At 40.4% G+C, this 19,328-nt stretch overlaps 1 protein-coding gene across 1 annotated transcript in view; it reads right to left on the minus strand.

Moving 5' to 3' along the window:
• ACER2 (alkaline ceramidase 2) overlaps positions 1 to 18,690 on the minus strand; it is a 30,610-nt gene extending 11,920 nt beyond the window's left edge. Inside the window, exons 1-4 of the mRNA XM_072597043.1 lie at positions 18,447 to 18,690; positions 12,410 to 12,524; positions 11,261 to 11,402; positions 2,592 to 2,729 (exon numbers count right to left, since the gene is read on the minus strand). Coding sequence (XP_072453144.1) covers positions 2,592 to 2,729; positions 11,261 to 11,402; positions 12,410 to 12,524; positions 18,447 to 18,554 — 503 coding nt within the window. The 5' untranslated portion in view covers positions 18,555 to 18,690. The remainder of the gene's footprint in view (positions 1 to 2,591; positions 2,730 to 11,260; positions 11,403 to 12,409; positions 12,525 to 18,446) is intronic.
• Between the last annotated feature and the right edge of the window lie 638 nt (positions 18,691 to 19,328).

Raw genomic sequence — 19,328 nt, forward strand, 5'->3', positions numbered from 1 at the left:
GATTTTTTACATAAGCTAGATCACGAGTTTAAGTGTATTTGGCTAGAGTTGAAGTCAGGCACTATCCAGCATACCACTTTGCCTCCTCCGCCAGAGGCTAGATAGACACATTTGATTGGGATGGTGATGAACATAAAATGCATTTAGAAAATTAAGCACATAAGAAAAAGAAGGACTGTTACAAGAGATTTTTAAAAAATAACATTTAGATATGGTTCACATCTGAAAGAGGGTCTAAACACACTACAAATGTGTTTATGTGCAAGTTCCATGTTTGTGGTAAGTTCCAACTACAGAAATCTTTTAGTAGCAGTTTGTTTGGGGGAAAATAAAATCCCAATTAGGAAAGTAATCCACAAAGAACGTTTCCCATTTTATCCTCTTCATACAAATGTTTTCCATCTTTGTTCTCTTTTATATCTTTTCTAGTGTCTTTGAGGTAGAGAGGTTATGTAAAGAAAATCAGCTCTTTCACAAATTACCCTTCATTTAAACTTCTGCATAAAATCAATAGATTTAGGATAATCTATTTTCTATTTATCTGAAATTACCCCATATGCCCCATCCCATGTAACTATGTCAGGCTGGCTCTAGGTCAATTAGTCCATAGATTCTCTTAATGCTACTTCAGAATTGGCATGAAGGCTCATCTGTATGCTCTCTAATGAGCGCTCAGCAAAAGTTACATTATAGACATTTACAGATTTGTGTATTGTTCTCTTTTTCTGTTCTGCTTTGTATTTGAAAATACTCATTTTGCTGATCCAGCCATTCTGGAGAGTAATTTGGAACTGTGCCCAAAGGGCTACAAACAAGTGCATACCCTTTGACCCAGCAATACCACTTCTAGGACTGTATCCCCAAGAGATCATAAAAATGGGAAAGGGTCCCACATGTACAAAGATATTTATAGCTCTCTTTGTGGTGGCCAAGAACTGGAAACGGAGGGTGTGCCCATCAATTGGGGAATGGCTGGACAAGCTGTGGTACATGAATGTGATGGAATACTATTGTGCTATAAGAAATGATAAACAGGAAGACTTCAGGGAAGCCTGGAAGGACTTGTATGAACTGATGCTGAGCAAAAGGAACAGAACCAGGAGAACTTTGTACACAGCAACAGCCACAGTGTGTGAGGAATTTTTCTGGTAGACTTAGTCCTTCACAGCAACGCAAGGCCCTAAAACATTCCCAAAGGACTCTTCAGGCAAAATGCCTTCCACATCCAGAGAAAGGACTATAGAACTGGAACACGGAATGAAGCAGAATATTTTCTCTTGTGTTATGTTTTGTTTTGGTTTTTCTCATCGTTGCGAAAATGTGAAATTCATTTTAATTTTTCCAAGCAACATGACTAATGTGAAAATGTGTTTTAAAAAAAGGGAAATGCTCATTTTATTTGGTGTTTTTAAATTGAAAATAAAACTTCTACTGAATGAGCTATCATTTTATTTTTTAGTTAATATGAGGAAATTTATTTAGCCATTGTATGGAAAGATTATCCAGCACTGATTCTGCTGGGTGCTGCTCTGTGCCCCATGGGGGCAACAGTCTGAGGCCTCAGTGTGGAACCACTCACTCTTCCTGCAATGGATTTTGTACTCAGGCCACCAGGAAGCTAAATCAGTGGTGGTAGCCTTAGTCCCCTGGGCCAATTATATATCAAGGATGCTTTCAGTATCTTTAAAAAATATTTTTTTTTAAATTATCTTTCCCTTGATGAACTTAGCCCTTCTCAGCAATGCAAGGATCTAAGACCACTCCAAAAGACTCACAATGGAAAATGCTATCCACATTCAGAGAAAGAATGTTGGCATCTGAATGCAAATTGAAGCACACTATTTACTCCCTCTCTCTTTTTTGTTTTGTTTTGTTTCTTTTTTCTTGTGGTTTTTCCCTTGAGTTCTAATTCTTCTTTATGCCACAACTAATGTGAAAATGTGTTTAATATGAATGTATAAGTAAAGCCTATATCAGATTGCACGCCATCTTGGGAAGGGGGGAAGAGAGAGAGTGGGAGAAAACTGAAAACTCCAAAGCCTATGGAAATGAATGCTGAAAACTAAAAATTAATTAACTATATATTTTTTAAAGTTCTCTTTTCCCTCTTACTGCCCCTCTCCCCCAATTAAACAATAAAGCAAAACCTCCCCAAATATATACACAGTCAAGCAAAACAAATTCCCACACTAGTCATGTCCAAAAATGTGTGTCTTCTTACTGGACTTTAAGTCCACCACCTCCTTGGCAAGAAGAGGAAACCCTCCACTTTTGTTAGAGAAAAAATGGCAAAACAGCCAGTCAGGCTTGTGTTCACATAAAGTCTACACTGATCAAGATTTCATGTTGCAGGAATTGAAAACCAGAAGAGACAGAATACTCTTTCTTCTCCTCCTCCTCAATGAGCATTTATTTAGTGCTTGTTGTGTACCAAGCACTGTCCCAAACAAATCCAGGCACCAGACTCTAGTAAGAAACAAGGATGGCCTGAGGTGGGACTGGTTACAGAGAGCGTTAAGCAAGTCATTCCTCAAATGTTTGTGTCAGAGTAAGAATCTGAGAGACTGGTGCACACGGCAAAGGTAACTCACCTTTTCAGTTCTGCAATGAGCAGCACTGTGCAGGGAATGCCCAAGGTCATCAGAGAAATATTGTTGATGGCTGGCTTCACAAATGCAAGACATGTAGTGACTCCAGATAGGACACAGACCACAGCTTTGAACCTGCCCCTGAAAGATGGAAAAACAAATCCACATCCAAAGATTTCTCAGTGTGCTGGGATTGTTTGTGGTTGCCTTTTTTGGGAGAGGATGACTCTATGTACCTAGCACACACAATTAAATGTCCAACTTATATGGAGTAAGGAGGCTTACATTGCTATGACAGCTATATTTACAAAGAATAATTTTAAATAGGGAAAAATCTCTCTCATACACACACACACACACACATACACACACACACACAAAATCTCTAAGCTGGAAGAGATCACAGAGGCTACATGGTACAACCTACATCTGGCCAAGAATGCCCTTTACAACATACCTGTAAAGGATTAGAATCATTCAATGCAAAAACTAGAATGAAGACTCCCTGAGTTTGAGGAATTTTAAGTGAGGAAGAGACTTGATCAGTTTTTCCTGCCCATTTCACTTCTTTTATGTGGTAGCAAATGAAAATCCCAAGTCATATGATAACTCAAGTGTCCATACTAGGGAGAGGAAAGGTATGAAAGAGATTCACAGCCAGCTAGAGTCAGGCTGCAGAGTGAGGGCAATGGTGTGGCAGCTCCAAAAACTACATTCTAGATTTCCTGTTTTGTATAGGAAAAAAAATCTCATCTCTGACATGTTAGAGATGATCATTGCTGGGCAAGATGCTTTCCTGCTTCCAGATCTCTACTTTGGGATTTTTCTGAGCACAGTAATTTATTTGGCAGCTAGGTAGCACAGTGGCTAATGATTTTTGCAAAAGCTGATTTTTAAAAATCACTTTCAAATTTCATTTTATTGTATTTATCCCCTTTGCTCTAGGCTCTTAAATCCTTTTTTGGATCCAAATCCTTAATAAAACCTCTTAGCTATTCCTCCCAGATTTTGTCATCTGAAAATCTGATAAGCATTTCATTAATACAGGCTGCTATCTAAGATGAACTAGTAAGAAATTTCTATATATTATAAACTCTATAATGAGTTTATAAATTTACAGCATGCCCCCCACAAAGCCCCTTACATGAGGAATTTATTTTAGAACTATATGGCTTTACTGAAATTTTGGAAATTTCTCAATTAAGTTCATTTGCTTTTTCTTACCAGGTACTTTTGAAAAGGGATAAAGAAGGCTTGGAGGTAACAAGGTCACTACTGTTCCAGAGGTCCCTACCACAATCTAAATCAGGAGTTCTTAACTTAGGGCTTTTGTACCCTAAGAATCCATGGGTAGATTTCAGGGGGTCCAGAAACATTAATAAGAAAAAAATCACATCTTTTTTTCCTCAATATAACTGGTCTCTTTGTAATCCTGCATCTTTATTTCATGCATTTTAAAACCCACTGAGAAAGATTCCATAGGCAGATTGCCCAAGGGGTCTGGGGAACCAAAAAAAAAAAAAAGGTTAAGAACCTCATGTCTAAACTAACACTACCAGTATCAAGGTTTATCCCTCTGCCTCCTAGAAGAAAGTAAAGGGTGACACATGGACATAAAAGTAATGCTTCCTGCCTCACCCCCTAAATTGATACATCTTGATTTTAGGACAAAATACAAACACAAAGGTAAAACTCCTAGAAGTATTTAAGCAAAGCAGTAGAAAAAGTAATTGAATTTCCCTCCATCTTATTTTTTTTCCTATTCTACTATGTTATGGAAGTGCTTGTTTTATTTCTTAAATTTGGAATAAAGTAAAATAAAAATAAAAATTTTTAAAAATTTAACTGAGTCTGATAATCCTTGCAATCTTACGTTCAAGCAATTAACCATTTATTAAGGGGAAAAGGCGTGTCAGCCACTAAAACATTATTCCAATGAGAAGTTGAAAGGGGCGCCCTCTCTGACCCTAAAGGAAGAGATGCACGCTTTCCTTTGACCAAGAGAACTGGAAGGTTCTGGCACAAGTCACTGCAGGGAAACAAATGTAAAACAGAGCCCATTAAACAGGAATGAAAGTTCACTGAGTTGTCAAAATATGAATTTATGCAAAGCTGTTTCTCAAAAGAAAAGAAAACTTTTAGCAAAAAGGCAGAGAAAGCCACTGATCTCAAAAGGTGGGATTCACCAGGAATTTCATGGCTGATTTCCAAGAAGGGGGGAAAGGCGTTCAAAAACCTCATGAGACTTTGCTCTTTAAATCAATCAACAAGTATTTATTAAGCTCTTACAATGACCTAGAGATTTAAAAAAGGAGTGAGGGAAACAGCCTCTGCCCTCAAGGGACTTTCTAACAGAGGAAAACATATTTACACATCTAAGTACACACATACATACACACACACATATACACATATACACACATAGTAGTATGGATATTACATACAATTCTATATGTATATATAAAAGCAGATAACTGTGTAGATAACAAATATAATACGTGTGTGTGTATTTCAGTCTCACTGTTTACGTAGCTTTTGCTGACTCAACATGAGTTGGCATCACACAAAGCTTGTTAAGGTAATTGGTTGCAAAGGAGTACATCAAGGATAAGCCAAACAAAACACCCTCAAAAGAAAGTTCCAAAAAAAGAAAAGAAAGTTCCAGAACTCTTCCTCCAGTTAATTATCATAAAATCCCATTGGGATTGGGCTCTAAAGAATGTGGAAGCATCCTCTGTGGGCAGAATGTTCAGCCCTGTAAAGTCATTCTTTTGCAACATGGAGAAAATAAACAAATGTCCTACTGCTGTGGCTGTTTCTCCTTCATTCTTGAAGGGAAGTGATGATGCCATGACATGCAAGTGAATTGGATTTAAGTGAGGGATGGCTGTGTCCAGACTCACTTTCTCCTCCAGAACCATCTGGATCCAGTGGCCAGATATGGATCAGAATGATGGGAGATGGCCCAGGAAGTAATGGGGGATCTTGGCCCTTTCAAGCAAAGATCTTAAATTGGTCTCAATTTGACTGAGGCAGCTCCCATTTAGTGATTAATGCTAGGTAAACAAATGAGGCAGAGAATGGCTTCTTTAAAAAAAAAAATCAATCTGGGAGAGGAAGACCCTCAAGGTTTCTGGCCAAGAGTCATCAGGGCCTAAACAATGACCAAGTGGGACTTGGCCTGGGACCTATTGTTGGCCAATCAATGAGAACCAGTGACAAATGTCACATGATTAACCTAAGAATCACTGTAAGATCTTCATTCCTGATTCCTCAGCATACTCTGGAACAGAGCAGATGCAGAGATTTTTCCAAGAACAAGAATAATTAATTCCAAGATAGCCAGAGAGCTTGTAACCAAATCATATTTGAACCCAGTGCCTTGTGAATTTTTGTAACCAATTCCTGTTTCCTCTGAATCTGTATGAAATTTAGTCCTACAAAATAATTCAATTATAACATTTTGGAATAAAACAATTGGTGTTTCAAGTTGGCCCTACCATTCCTAATGTCAAAGGGAAATTGATTCTAAAAATAAAATCTACCTTCAAGATTTTTGTACTCGCTATCAACTTGCTTAGAAAGAGGCAGCATGGTACAGCACCAGTTCTGAATCTAGAAAAACCTGAGTTCATATATCCCATGTCTTAATACGTACTACTTGTCTGACTCTGGGCAAGTCACTTAATTTCCCAGTGCTCTATGCAAAACTATTTGTTGCAGAGAATATGCCAACCTTCACTGGTAGAAGGCAGCTAGATGGCATGGAAGATAGAACACTGAACCTGGAGTCAAGAGATACCCACTTTTCAGATTCTGTCTCATATTTAGCTAGCTATATGAGCCTGGACAAGTCACTTAGCTTCTGTTTGCCTTAATCCATTGGAGAAGAAAATGGCAAACCACTCCAATATCTTTGCCTAAAAAAACCCATGGACAGTATTGCATGCTATGGTCTATATGGTCACCAACAGTCAGGCACAACTGACTAGTAGGACTAGTAGCAGTAACATTGTTGTTATTAGCAGTAGTAGTTCACATGGTTGTGATAGAAGAACACTTACAAGGTCTCTCTGAAAAACTTTGGAATTGATTGTTTGACCTGGGAGATACTGGCACAGGACAGCCCAGCATGGCATGCTCACATTGGGGAGCAAAGCAGAACTGAAGTAGCCCCCAAAAAACAAAAACTCCGAGATGCACAAATTTAGAGAATCCACCCCAAATGTTCACACAGATTATTTGTGCCCGACCTGTGGTAGAGCATTCAGAGTTCATACTGGTCTCTTCAGCCCCAGTTGGACACATGGAAACTTGACTCTAGCATAGTGATGTCACTTTTGTCCTCTTTGAGGACGAAGGCAACAACCAACCAACCTTAACCATTATTTCTTCACCTGGCAAGGTGGGATCCTTGTAGCACTGAAATCACAAATCTAGTGTATCTCTACCTGCTTAGACCCCTCCCCTCCAACGAAATCCTGAAAAGAATGTCCCTTTTTCACAAACGGTATACTGAAAGATTAGTGCTACGCATAAAGGGACCAGAAAACTGAAATGAAATCCTACTTCTTAGGGTGAAAATGACTGTCCATCTGACTAGTCATTTAAAAAAATAACTTCACACACAAAAATAATTCTAATTTTTAGAGCTCCAAGAACAACATATAGAATCCTAAGGCAGAACTGGATCTACAGTTTTCTCTGAACAGGTGGGAAGGGAAGAAGCATTTATGAGGCATCTATTATGTGCCAAGCACTGTGATAAGCCCTTTTTATAAATATCTCATTTGATCCTCACAACAATCTTGGGAAGTAGCTGCTATTATTATGCCCATTTTACAACTGAGGAAACTGAGGCACAGAGAAGTTAGCCATAGTATCCTACAAAATCACAGTATCATTCAAAATTTATCTGTAGCCATGTTTCTTCCCTACATGGTTTCTCTACACAGCATTTTCCAAATAAAGATGCTTTTTCCTCTGTCAGGATGTCTTTCCTCAATTCTTTTGGAAATGATTCTAGGAAGGGACTTTTTAAGGAGATCAGAATCAGACCTTCCTGCACATCTCCAAGCAGAAGCCGGATGACTCTCAGGTAGAAAGGATGACCACGTGTCATGGTGTGGGTTCTCTTCATATTTGGGCTGGGCTAGATACCTACTGAGGTCCCTTCCTGCTCTCAGATTCTGTGATTATGGGAAAGTCACCTGACTTTTAAAACTGGCATTCAAATAATTAGTCTATTTTTTTAAAAAAAGACTGTTTTAGGAAGGTTTATATATTTCTTCTAGAAGTATTCACCAGTTCCCAATATAAATAAGGACATCCTAATTGGACAACTTTGTGATCTGTGTCACCAGGAACCGTAAGTATACAAGGTACAGTAGGAGCTTAATAAATGCTCCGTTGATGTCCAGACAGATGAAAGTACAAAATTCCCTATAGAAGGTAAAAAAAGGCCTGGTGGTTCAATCTGGAGGGCTTGATTTGGGCATTGATGATATCTAAGGAGCGGTGAATTCTTTTAATATGAGTAACTCCAATGCACCTCTATGCATGACTGAATTAACCAACCCTGCCCAGAAGATGAAGCTAAGATACTCCTGAGTCAGATAACAATCACTGCTAACAAAGTCCAGAACTGTACCCTTTGACTGGACCTTTAGAAGGTTTTAGGGGATCCAGGAAGGCTGGGGTTCTGGATTCTGATTTAAACTGTAGTAGGCTAACACAAGTGAACTAAATCTGGCATTAATATAATGTGCCTCCAGGAGCCAGGGTTACTAGGTTATCTAAGGAGGGGTAAACAGGCCAAAGCTGGAAACATGTAAGTCAAAGTTCCCCTAACTATCAGAGTAGGATCAGGCTTTTGAGTGCTCCTTACTCCCCACATTCAAACTCAGCAAGATAGGGAGATCCAGTCTTTAAAAAAAAAAAAGTAGCAGGGCTTAGAGGTCTCAACCCAAGAGCAGTATTATAATTCCAAAGGATTATATAGAATCCTGGGGGGAGGGTGAAGGCTCACAGGAAATGGAAAGAGAATTTTGTTATCTATGTATAGGCTTGGTAAAAGGTCTTTACATTATCTCTTAGGTTAAATTAAAAAGCTGCATGTGGTATTTTGTTAGCCCTGAAACTAAAGGCCCTCCTTTTCCTTTCATTTTGGAGAGGTAGACACAAATTGAATTCTGATATTCCCAGAGAAAACCCTGAGTAGGGAAAAAAGGTAGAAAAATGTTAGAGAGATACACCTATGATTGAACGTGGTCCAACTAAACCTTCAGTTCTGTTTCTGAGCCACAATTCTTCCATTAGACTACAAACTCTTTGAAGTCAGGGATTGTCTTTTTTGCCCTTCTTTCTATCCCTAGCACTTAGCACAGTGCCTGGCAAATAGTAGGCAATTAATAAATGCTTATAAAGTAACAGCAGTATTGTAAGATGATCAGCAGTGAATGTCTTAACTATTGTCAGTAATATAATGATCCAAGACAACTCTGTAGGACTTATGATGAAAAATGCTATCTGTCCCTAGAGAAGAACCGATGGTATCTGAATACAGATTGCAGCATACTTTTTTTACTTTCTTTGTTTTTCTTGAGGATTTTCTTTTTTTTGGTCTATGTTTTCTTTTACAACCTATTATGGAAATGCTTTGCATAAATACACACGTATAACCTAGACTGAGTCACTTGCCTTCTCAGTGAGGGGTAGGGAGGGAGGAAGGGAGAGAGTTTGGAACTCAAAGTTTTAAAAATGAATGTCAAAAATTGTTTTTACATGTAACTGGGAAGATAAAATAACAAATAAAAATTAAAAAAAAAAGAAGAGGTGGCAAGAACGCACAAAAGAAGTACACAAGAAAGATCTTAACACCACTAATAACGACCATGGTGTGGTTTCTGATCTAGAGCCAGACATTCTGGAGAACGAAATCAAGAGGGTCCTAAAAAGTACTACTAACAATAAAGCTAGTGGAGGTGATTCCAGCTGAGCTATCTAAAATCCTAAAGGATTCCAGTAAAGTGCTGCACCCGATACGCAAATCTGAAAATTTGAAATTTGAAAAACTCAACAGTGGTCACTGGATTGGAAGAGATCAGTTTATATGCCAATCCTAAAGAATGGTAACACCAAAGAAGGCTCAGATTACCAAAGAATTGTGCTCATTTCACATGCCAGCAAGACTCTGCAAGTAAGACTTCAGCAATATATGAACCTAGAATTACTAGAGGAGCAGGCTATTTTTCAAAGAGGCAGAGGAACAAGAGACCAAATTGCCAACATTCACTAGATTGGGGAGAAAGCAAGGGAGTTCTAGAAAAACATCTATTTCTGCTTCATTGACCACACTAAAGCTTTTAATTATGTGAATAATCACAACAAAATATGGCAAATCATCAAAGACATGGGAATACCAGATCATCTCATTTGTCTCCTGAGGAACCTGTATGCGTGACAAAAAGCAACAGTTAGAACCAAACATGGAATAACTGACTGGTTTAAGATTAGGAAAGGATTACAACAAGGCTGTATATTTCACCTTATTTAATTTATATGCGGAGTAAATCATGCGAAATGCCATGCTGGATGAATCAACAGTCAAAATTAAGGTTGCCAGAAGAAACATCAACAATCTCAGATATGCAGATGATACCACTATGATAGCAGAAAGTGAAGGAGAATTAAGAAGCCTCTTGGTGAGGGTGAAAGAATGTAAAAGCAAGCCATGGCTTGAAGCTTACCATAAAAAATATTAAGATGATGGCAACTGATCCCATCATTTCCTGGTAAATTGAAGGAGAAGAAATGAAAGCACTGTCCAATTTTAAGTTCTTGGGATCAAAGATCACTACAGGTGGCAGCTGCAGCCACAAAATTAAAAGATGCTTGCTCCTTGGAAGAAAAGCTATGGCAAATCTGGACAGCCTACTAAAAAGCATAGACATTACCTTGCTGACAGAGGCCTATATAGTCAAAGCTATGGTTTTTCCAGTAGCAAAGTATGGCTGTAAGAGTTGGACTCTAAGGAAGAGTGAGCACTATATAGACACGTTTTAATTATGGTGCTGGAGAAGACTTTTGAGAGTCCCTTGGACAGCAAGGAGATCAAATCAGTCAATACTTAAAGAAATTCAGACTATTTACTGGAAGGACAAATACAGAAGCTGAAGCTGAAATACTCTGGCTATGCAATGAGACAGAACTTGTTGAAAGATAGGACTCCCTGATGCTGGGAAAGATGGAAGGTAAAAGGAAAGGGGACAGGAGAAGATGAGATGAATAGATAGTGTCATGGAAACAATGAGGATAGAAGGGACTGGTGTGCTATGGTCACAAAGAATCAGACATGACTGAACAGCTACAATAACAATAAATGCTTATTGACTAACTCCTGGATCTCCTTCATGATCAGTCAGTGAGGAAGACACCTGGTTTCTTTTTCTCACTATTATCTTACTTCCCCTTTCATGAGAGTGTTGCCATTCGTAGATTATAGGGAGGCCTTCTCTATCAGTCTATATAAATGGGCAGGCACTGTATTTATCATATTACCAGAATACTTAGTAATATTGCTCAGTAGAGGTGGGATTTCATTGTCTTATTTGTCACCAAATAATCTTTTGGCCATACCTGGCACAATGTTTAGAAGAGAACATATTCCTTACCTGTCATTTCTGAAGACTTTTGGTAAGTACCTTCTGGGGAACCACATGGCCAGTGCACACATCAATACCCACAGAATAGCAAGTTCATCAAGCATCTGACCCAGGAAACTCAGTGTTGCATGGAAGTAAACTGATCCAATTCCTAAAATCAATTACAAACCAACAGAGAGGGTTAGAAGAAAAAATACGATCATTCAATGTACAATGCTAGAATTCATTTTGCCTGACTCTACATATTTGTTACAGAGGTTTTGCTTTTCCTTATTTTTTTCTGGCTGGGGGAGGTTTGCATTTGGGGAATGGTGAAGGTGAGGAAGAAAGAAAGAAAGGGGAGGGAGAGAGAGGAAGAGAGGAGGACAGAGAGAGAGAACAGATTTGTTCATTGAAAAAAATTAAATTTTTAAAAATTATTCAATGTCAATGTTTAAAAGATTATGCTGACACCTAATTCACAGATGGCACATCTCAGGATGCAAACTGGAGAGAAAAAGCAAACAAACCCATACATATAGGCCACTGTTTATAAATACATTTATAGATGTATTTTGAAACGCATATAAATTTATAAATATATTTCATATATGTTTCAAATATGTAGATATCAGTGTATTATTAAATTCATGGTTAATCCCAATCTATCATATCCGAAATATACCAGAGCCTTCATAGAGATGGAGAGGTGATAAGCTTCAACATTCTCCCCATTATCTAGAACTTTTGTCCAATGAAGGGCTGACTGTAAGCCAAAAGAAACTATTATACAAATGAATCACAGGACACAGAAAGATCAAAGTTATGCAATTATTTTAAAGTCCACTAGAAACAGAAACAGTATTAGAAAAAAATATTTCTCACAACTCTCTGTTCTCAGAATTTCCCAGAAAATTACCACCACCAAGTAACAGTAACCTTAAATAACGGAACTGTGGAGGGGAGTTATGTAAACCTGAGAGTTCCAGACAGCCTCAGTTGTTTCTGTAACTTTTGTTTGAACGTGTGTCAAGCGAGTGAACAAAAAGGTTTTCTAGACGTCAGAGTTGCTTGAGTTTACAAAACATTATGTCCAAAGAAGGTCAGGAAGTAGGCAGAATTCAACATCCTCCCTTTCAGGTCATGCATGAAAGGCTAATCACAAACTAATCAACTTACCAACCACAACGAGTAGTGTCCATATTAAATATATGCCATTGTTGAAGCATGCTGCATATTGACGGAATAAGCACATGCAGATGGGCGGCAAAATAAAAAATAAGACATTGCTGATCTGGAAAAAATAAAATTAAAAGATGCACATTAAACAAAAGAGAAGAAAATAATGTGTTTAAAATGCATTTTGAAATATATTGTGGAAGGCTCTCACATCCCATCCTTCCCTTTTCATATCTGTATGTATCTACTTCACAGTTGGGGCAGCCAGGTTCAAAGCGGATAGAGTGCTAGGCCTAGAGTCAGAAGGACCCGAGTTCAAATTCAGCCTCAAACATTTCGTAGCTCTATGGCTCTGGGAAAGTCACTTAACCTGTTTGCCTCAGTTTTCCCAACTGTAAAATGGGGACCCTGGAGACGGAAATGGCAAACCATTCTAGTATCTTTGCCGAGAAAACCCCATTAAAAATGGAGTCATGAAAAGTTGGACACAACGAAACGATAACAGTAGATAGAGCACTGGGTTCAGTGTTAAAGGAGTTAATATTGAGATAAAAATGAGATAATATTAATAAAGCACTTAGCACAGTGCCTGCCACATAGTAGAGACTTAATAACTGCTCGTTCCCTTCCCCTTATTATTCCTCTCAAAAGTATATTTGAGAAGTCAATTTTGAAAAACATTAAAATAACATTTATACATGCTCTAAAATAATGCAGGAAATTACATGACTGTTCCTGTCTGAAAGCTCTACCAACAAGATCTACTACTGGTCTCTATTGTTTCTTTTAAACACATTTGTGTGCAAAAAGGAAAAGACAAAATTAAGAGTCAATCTCGAAAACAAAAAGAGGAAGAAACTATGGGAGAAATTCAGGAAAGCCAGAAAGTAACAGTGAAGACACAGATCTAATAAGTAAGTTGGCTACTGAATGAAAATTTTCCCATGCAAATTGTTTGGGTCACTCAAATTGAAAAGTAATCAGTCTGAGTTATAAGGTATTTGTGGGACTCTGTGTCAGAGAAGCAATTTGATTACTTCCTAAGAAGGAGGTTTTTAAGCAGAACTACATGAGAAAGTAACAAAATTTTAAAACATATTCATTTCTCTAGACATTTAGAAATTCAAAAAGGATGTTTGCTCTTTAAAAAAATAAACCCATGAAAAACACTGTGAACTCTCACATAGATAAGGGGGAAAAGATCAAAGCAGCCACTTTTCAAAGGACTTTCCGGGGCTATAGAGCTAACAGGCAGCAGGAAGTCACACCATGGCTTTGCACTTGGTTTTATTTAACTGCAGGTTTTCAATTATCCATGCCAACAGTGGTGTGGGTAACTGAGAAATAATTAATGATCCAATAATGTAGGGCATGAATGAACTTTTGAACTATTTTTTCCAGTGCTACAGATAGATTGGTATGGATCCATTCCTACACATGCTCAAGTGATCCCATCATGACCAATGAGCAGCTTTCATATTTAAAGGAGGTCTTTGGGGTACATGTGGTCTGTAGGTATGGGGAAAAGCCAAAGCCCTGGGAATTAGTATCCATTTGACCTTGGGCAAATGAATTAATCATCATGCACCTCAGTTTCCTAATCTGTATTGATGACAAAGATAAGATCTCTTCCACATGGTAAAAGCGTATAAATGTCCTTTTTAGTTCCTCTAGAAATATTTTAAAAAATAATACCTGTCTCTAAAGCCTTTCCAGATTTCTGGGAGAAGCCCCTTGGAAAGGTGAATGACATAGGTCAGAACAAGAGGATAAAGGACACTTCTAAGTGAATTAACCAAAATAACCATGAAGCTGATAACCAGAAATTTAACAAAAAGTTAGCTCTAGTCTGGCAGCCAAGTAGTGGAGTGGATAGAGCACTAGAACTGGAGTCCGGAAGACTCATCTTCCTGAGTACAAATCTGGCCTCAGACATATACATATTAGCTGTGTGACCCTAGGCAAGTCATTTAATTGTTTGCTGTTGAGGGCCAGGATGGAGTGCAGTTGACAAGATCAGGATAGACCTTAGGGGAAACTGTTCTTTGAGATTGTGCTCACTGTCATCCGGAATGGCTCTCCATGCCCCTCCCCCCCATGTTGCTGTCTCAGTGAGACAAACATAGAATTACAGAAAACAAGGGATATGTAAAATAGATGCTCTCTAGACTCACAGGCTTTAAGATAAGACTGATTAAACCACTAGGGCAGGAGACAAGCAGAATGTCACCTAGGCTTGCAGTTTCTGTCTATAAATACCCGGACTCTCAGATCAATAAACAGAGTTGGTCCATCTTCTCCCGCCTCCCATGTCTTTCTTCTTCACCACATCACCGAGCCGTGTAGGGACGCAGGCCGTCCACTACAGTTTGCCTCAATTTCCTCAGCTGTTAAATGAGTTGGAGAAGGAAATGGCAAACCACTCTAGCATTTGCAAAGACAACCCCAAAGAGTAGAACATGACTGAAAAATGATTAAACGACACTACCTCTAATTTAATTAAGAACATTGCTTCTCCTCTTCCCAGTATGTAATCAGGACACAGACCCAAGTAAGGGCAATCTCTTCCCTCTGTTACATGAAGAGATTAGACTAGGATCTACCCCAAAAGGAACACTCAAATCTTCACCTTTTCAATCGGTATTCTCAATATCAATCAATCAATAAACATCAAGTGCCTGCCATGTATCAGGCCCTGGACGTAATATAAAATCTGTGGGAGGAACATCATTGATTTCTCCAGGAAAGTGGTCCCAGAAGAAGGAAATAAAGATATAGCTGTTCAATTCTAGGATGCTAATAATAACCTAGGCTACATTTTAAGATGGTTTTCCTGGTTCAAGATTCCTATAAATTGTTACCTGAAATATTCCTGGAGCAAAGAGTCATGTCAGAAGGCATGGGGACTATGCCAAATGCCTTATATATTAAAAATAAATTAAATAAAACTATATCTGGCAGACCGGTGTCTATACTCAAAGTACAGTATTAGTCAGCATTAATATTTTTTCTCCAACAAAATCATTAGCCTATACAGTTATATATATCTTCCTTATCTCTTGATACTGCTACATCTACACCTCTTTAGTCACACATATACACATACCCATCACCTTTGCTGTGAGAGGCAGCTAGTGTAGAACATAGGATACTTGGTGAAGTGTCAGTCAGAAAGATTTGAGTTAAAATCCTGCCTCAGACACTAGCTATGTATTTAATCTTGGCCACTTGATCAGTTTGGGCCCCCCCAAAAAATCCCTAGAACTTAACTAAATAAATTATAAGAGTAAAAGGAGTCGCCAAGGAAATCCTAGATCATTTGCATAATACGAGGGGGGGCAGTTTCAAAGCAGTCTTCTCAGTCTGGTAGCTCACACTGCCCAAGTGGCTTCCACACTCTGGAGTTCATTCTACCCCAGTAGCCTTCTCACACTGGAAGCACACTCCATCCTTGAGGAATCCTCTGGTAAGTCAGTTTCTCTCTCAAACCTCCATTTTAAGGAAAATACCCAGGCCAGCTAGGAGCAGCTAGGTGGTGCAGTGGATAGAGTGCTGGACCTGGAATCAGGAAAACTTATCTTCCTGAGTTCATCTGGCCTCAGATACGTACAAGCTGTATGACCCTGGGCAAGTCACTTAACCCTGTTTGCCTCCGTTTCTCATCATTAAGATAAGCTGGAGAAGGAAATGGCAAACCACTGCACTACCTTTGCCAAGAAAGCCCCAAATGGGGTCATGAAGTTGGATATGACTGAACATCAACTGATCCAGATTCTACACAATTTTCAGCTTCAAATGTTGTCTTTCCCCATTAGACATAAGCACCCTGAGGGAAGAGACTGGCTTTTTTTCTACTTATATTTGTTATTTCCAGCACTTAGCATAGAGCCCAGGAAATAATGACTTAAATGCTTGTTCACTAGACTGGACTATGTACTCTCCCATTATCAAAATATGACCCTGCTTCTGGGCTGCCAAACTAACCCCACCCCACAACCACCTTTCTTTTCTCGGAATTCATTAAGTCCAGTCTGTTCTGGAGCTCCAGTCTGGAGCACTTGGTTAACACATAATTTTGAAATGGTCTGGCTATAACACGAGCCTCAATTTTGTCTCCCCAAATACAAATCCAACAAACTTTTATTGCTTCTCAAGGACAAGAACCATTTCTTAAGCCTCTTATGCTTTCTCTAAATGACTTTGACAGGGTTGGACACAGAGGAGATATTTTAATAAAAACTTGTTAAATAGGTAAGTAGGTAGGTAGATAAGAACTTGTTGTTAAATAAATGAGTGCCACAGTTGGTCCTCTCTGTTCATCAGTCAAATGCCATCTTTTCTAAGGCAATAGAAAGCCTCTTTTCCTCCACAAATGTTAACTGATCCTACCAGACCCAAGGACTGACCTTCCTATTCTCCCTTATACACAGTAAAATGTTGAAAATTATAAATACGCCAAAGAATAAAACTTATACCCACAAAAACTTGAATCAGAGAAACATTCATTTCAGGCTTTATAAAATACAGTCTTTCATATTTGTACTAATTTAATCCATCTCCAATGAGATTAGCTTAAAAAGGGAAAAACTAAAATGCCATTACCAAACTATCTCAATTATTCACAGAAAAAGAGAAAGGCACAATTGTGGAAAACTTGAAATATACATATTGGATTCCTTTGGCTAAATGCCCCTACACTGACTGTCTACCAGTAGTCCCAGATTGGGGGGTGAAGGGGAATTATTCTACTTTCTGCTTCACAGTCTATCAGGCCTCCTGGTGTTTTGTTCCATGGTATTATTCTGCTTTGGTGTGCTGTGGTTACATAAGTGACTCTCTTGTCTTTCAAAGTTCAAAAAATGTTTATCTTCAAAAATGGGTGTTGTTATCCCATAAGTCACAAAGGGGAAATAAGTCAAGAAGTGTGCTTTATTCTTATTGATGAAACAGATTCTGCTGTCATACCTTCCTCCAAACTCACTCTAAAAACAACTTCCTACTCTGTGTACCCATAGTTATAGGGACATCCTCCTAGAATAATTAAACGGATGCTATCTAATTACACTGAAATAATGTGTTGCGAAGGTTGTATAGTGTTTTTCTTAGGTATTGACAGTGTCACAAAGAAAGATCCTGTGTGTCCGTGCGAGATGTTAGTGCTTTGAACATGGATTCTGGAATCAAAAGTACTGGGTTTTAAGCACCGGTTCTACCTCTCAGTAGCTGTGTCGACCTCTATGGGTCTCAATTGCCTTGTGTGTAACAGCCCCCTTCTAGCTCTACTAACCTAGTACTCTATGAAACCCATAAGCAACACCAAGTCAAACACGCAAGTTTTAAAACTCCACTGGAATTCCTGTTCTCTGTATTAAAGATAAACAAGTGGTTAGCTGCTGTGGAAATCAAACTCGGTGCCCGAATCTCAAGCAACATGCTCAGCTCAAAATGTCTCATCCCCACTGCAACTCACTCTTCCTGCCTTCATCTCCCCAGCGTTTAGCATAGAGCCTGGCACACAGAAGGCGCTCGATAAATGTTGCCTTGCTGCTCAGTATCTGCCCCGCTCTGGGGCCATTCCAACCGGTTCAGTGCTCTCGGAATTCCCCATTTCCTCCTTTCCCAGGACTCCAAAGAGGCAGACGTTTATAACAGAAGTCACCTAGTGGGATGGGACTGCGTCACTGGGAGTCCTTTCACGCACTAAGGGGGGAACCGGGGCTGGCTCCTGAAACTTTTCAGAGTTTCGTGGCCATCACCCAGCGGGTCTAAGCGCCTAGCCCATCTGTCCGTGCCCTGGGAAGCTAACTCTTCCGTGAGGCAGGGCTGGGCAGCCCAGGGCAGGCGGGTGAGGCTGCGGAGAGGAACGAGAGCAGATGTCCTGAGAGGTAGGAGGCACGTCACGGATAAGCCTATTTAGAGCTGGCACACGCGCGTGCATTCGCGGGCGCGCGTGCCCAGGCACACCGGGCACCACCCCCTCCAAAGCCACCCGCACGCACGCAGCCACCCGCACGCATACCCCCTCCGAGCCCCGCACCGTGTTGTAGAACTCGGCGATGGCCGGCATGATGGTGTAGTTATCCTCGCACCAGTCCACCTCCGAGCTGCCCGCCCGCAGCTGGTCCCAGAAGTGCTGGGCGCTCATGGTGCTGGCCGCCGGGTCTGGGGCGCTCTGCGCGCTGGAGGCCGGGGCGGAGGGGTGGCCGCTCCCCTCCTCCGTGGATCATTCAGCTGAGCAGCTGGCTGCTCCCCAGCCAAAGCTGGGCTCCGCAGCTGGAAGCTCCCCGCGGCCCCGATCGAAGCCAGCAGCTGTGCCTTTATCCTGATCTCCCACTCCGGCCCCCTCCCAGCTGGCCGGATGTTCGGCCTCCCGAACGTAGTCTTCAGCTCTCCGCCTGTAGGATGCGATCCTCCAGCAGACCCCTCCTCTCGCTCCTCCTCCTGCCCCAACCCAAGGGGCGGCTACCCCGGACACGCCCACCCCGCCGCTCCCCTCCCGCATCTCCGCGGTCCCAGCCTGAGAGCTGGGCAGTCCAGCTGCCGCAAGGCGACAGTTTTCCTATTCCTTTCTCCCCGCCCTTTTCATTTCAAAGCCGCTGGGGCTGAGGACAACCACCTGAGGCGCCCTCCAGCTCAGCCACCTCCTAACGCAGGACCTTCCCAATCACCCCCGTGCGGTTCTCCACCCGCGTCCGCTCTCCACACACGCGTTGTCTCGTCTACGCTGTCATTATTTGTCTTTGTATGGCCAGCGCCTACCTGGCACACCACCTGGTTCTTAGTGAGCACTTGAGTGCTTGTTGAGTGATTGATGGAGGTTAGAAGGATAGAAGCCAGACAATGAGGAGGGGTTGGAACTGACCTGTTGTAAAAATACTCCTCCTCCTCCTCTGGGAGACAGGCAGGAGGCAGTGGGGGG

The sequence above is a fragment of the Notamacropus eugenii genome, chromosome 3 (genome assembly GCF_028372415.1).
Source record: "Notamacropus eugenii isolate mMacEug1 chromosome 3, mMacEug1.pri_v2, whole genome shotgun sequence".
Taxonomy (NCBI): domain Eukaryota; kingdom Metazoa; phylum Chordata; class Mammalia; order Diprotodontia; family Macropodidae; genus Notamacropus; species Notamacropus eugenii.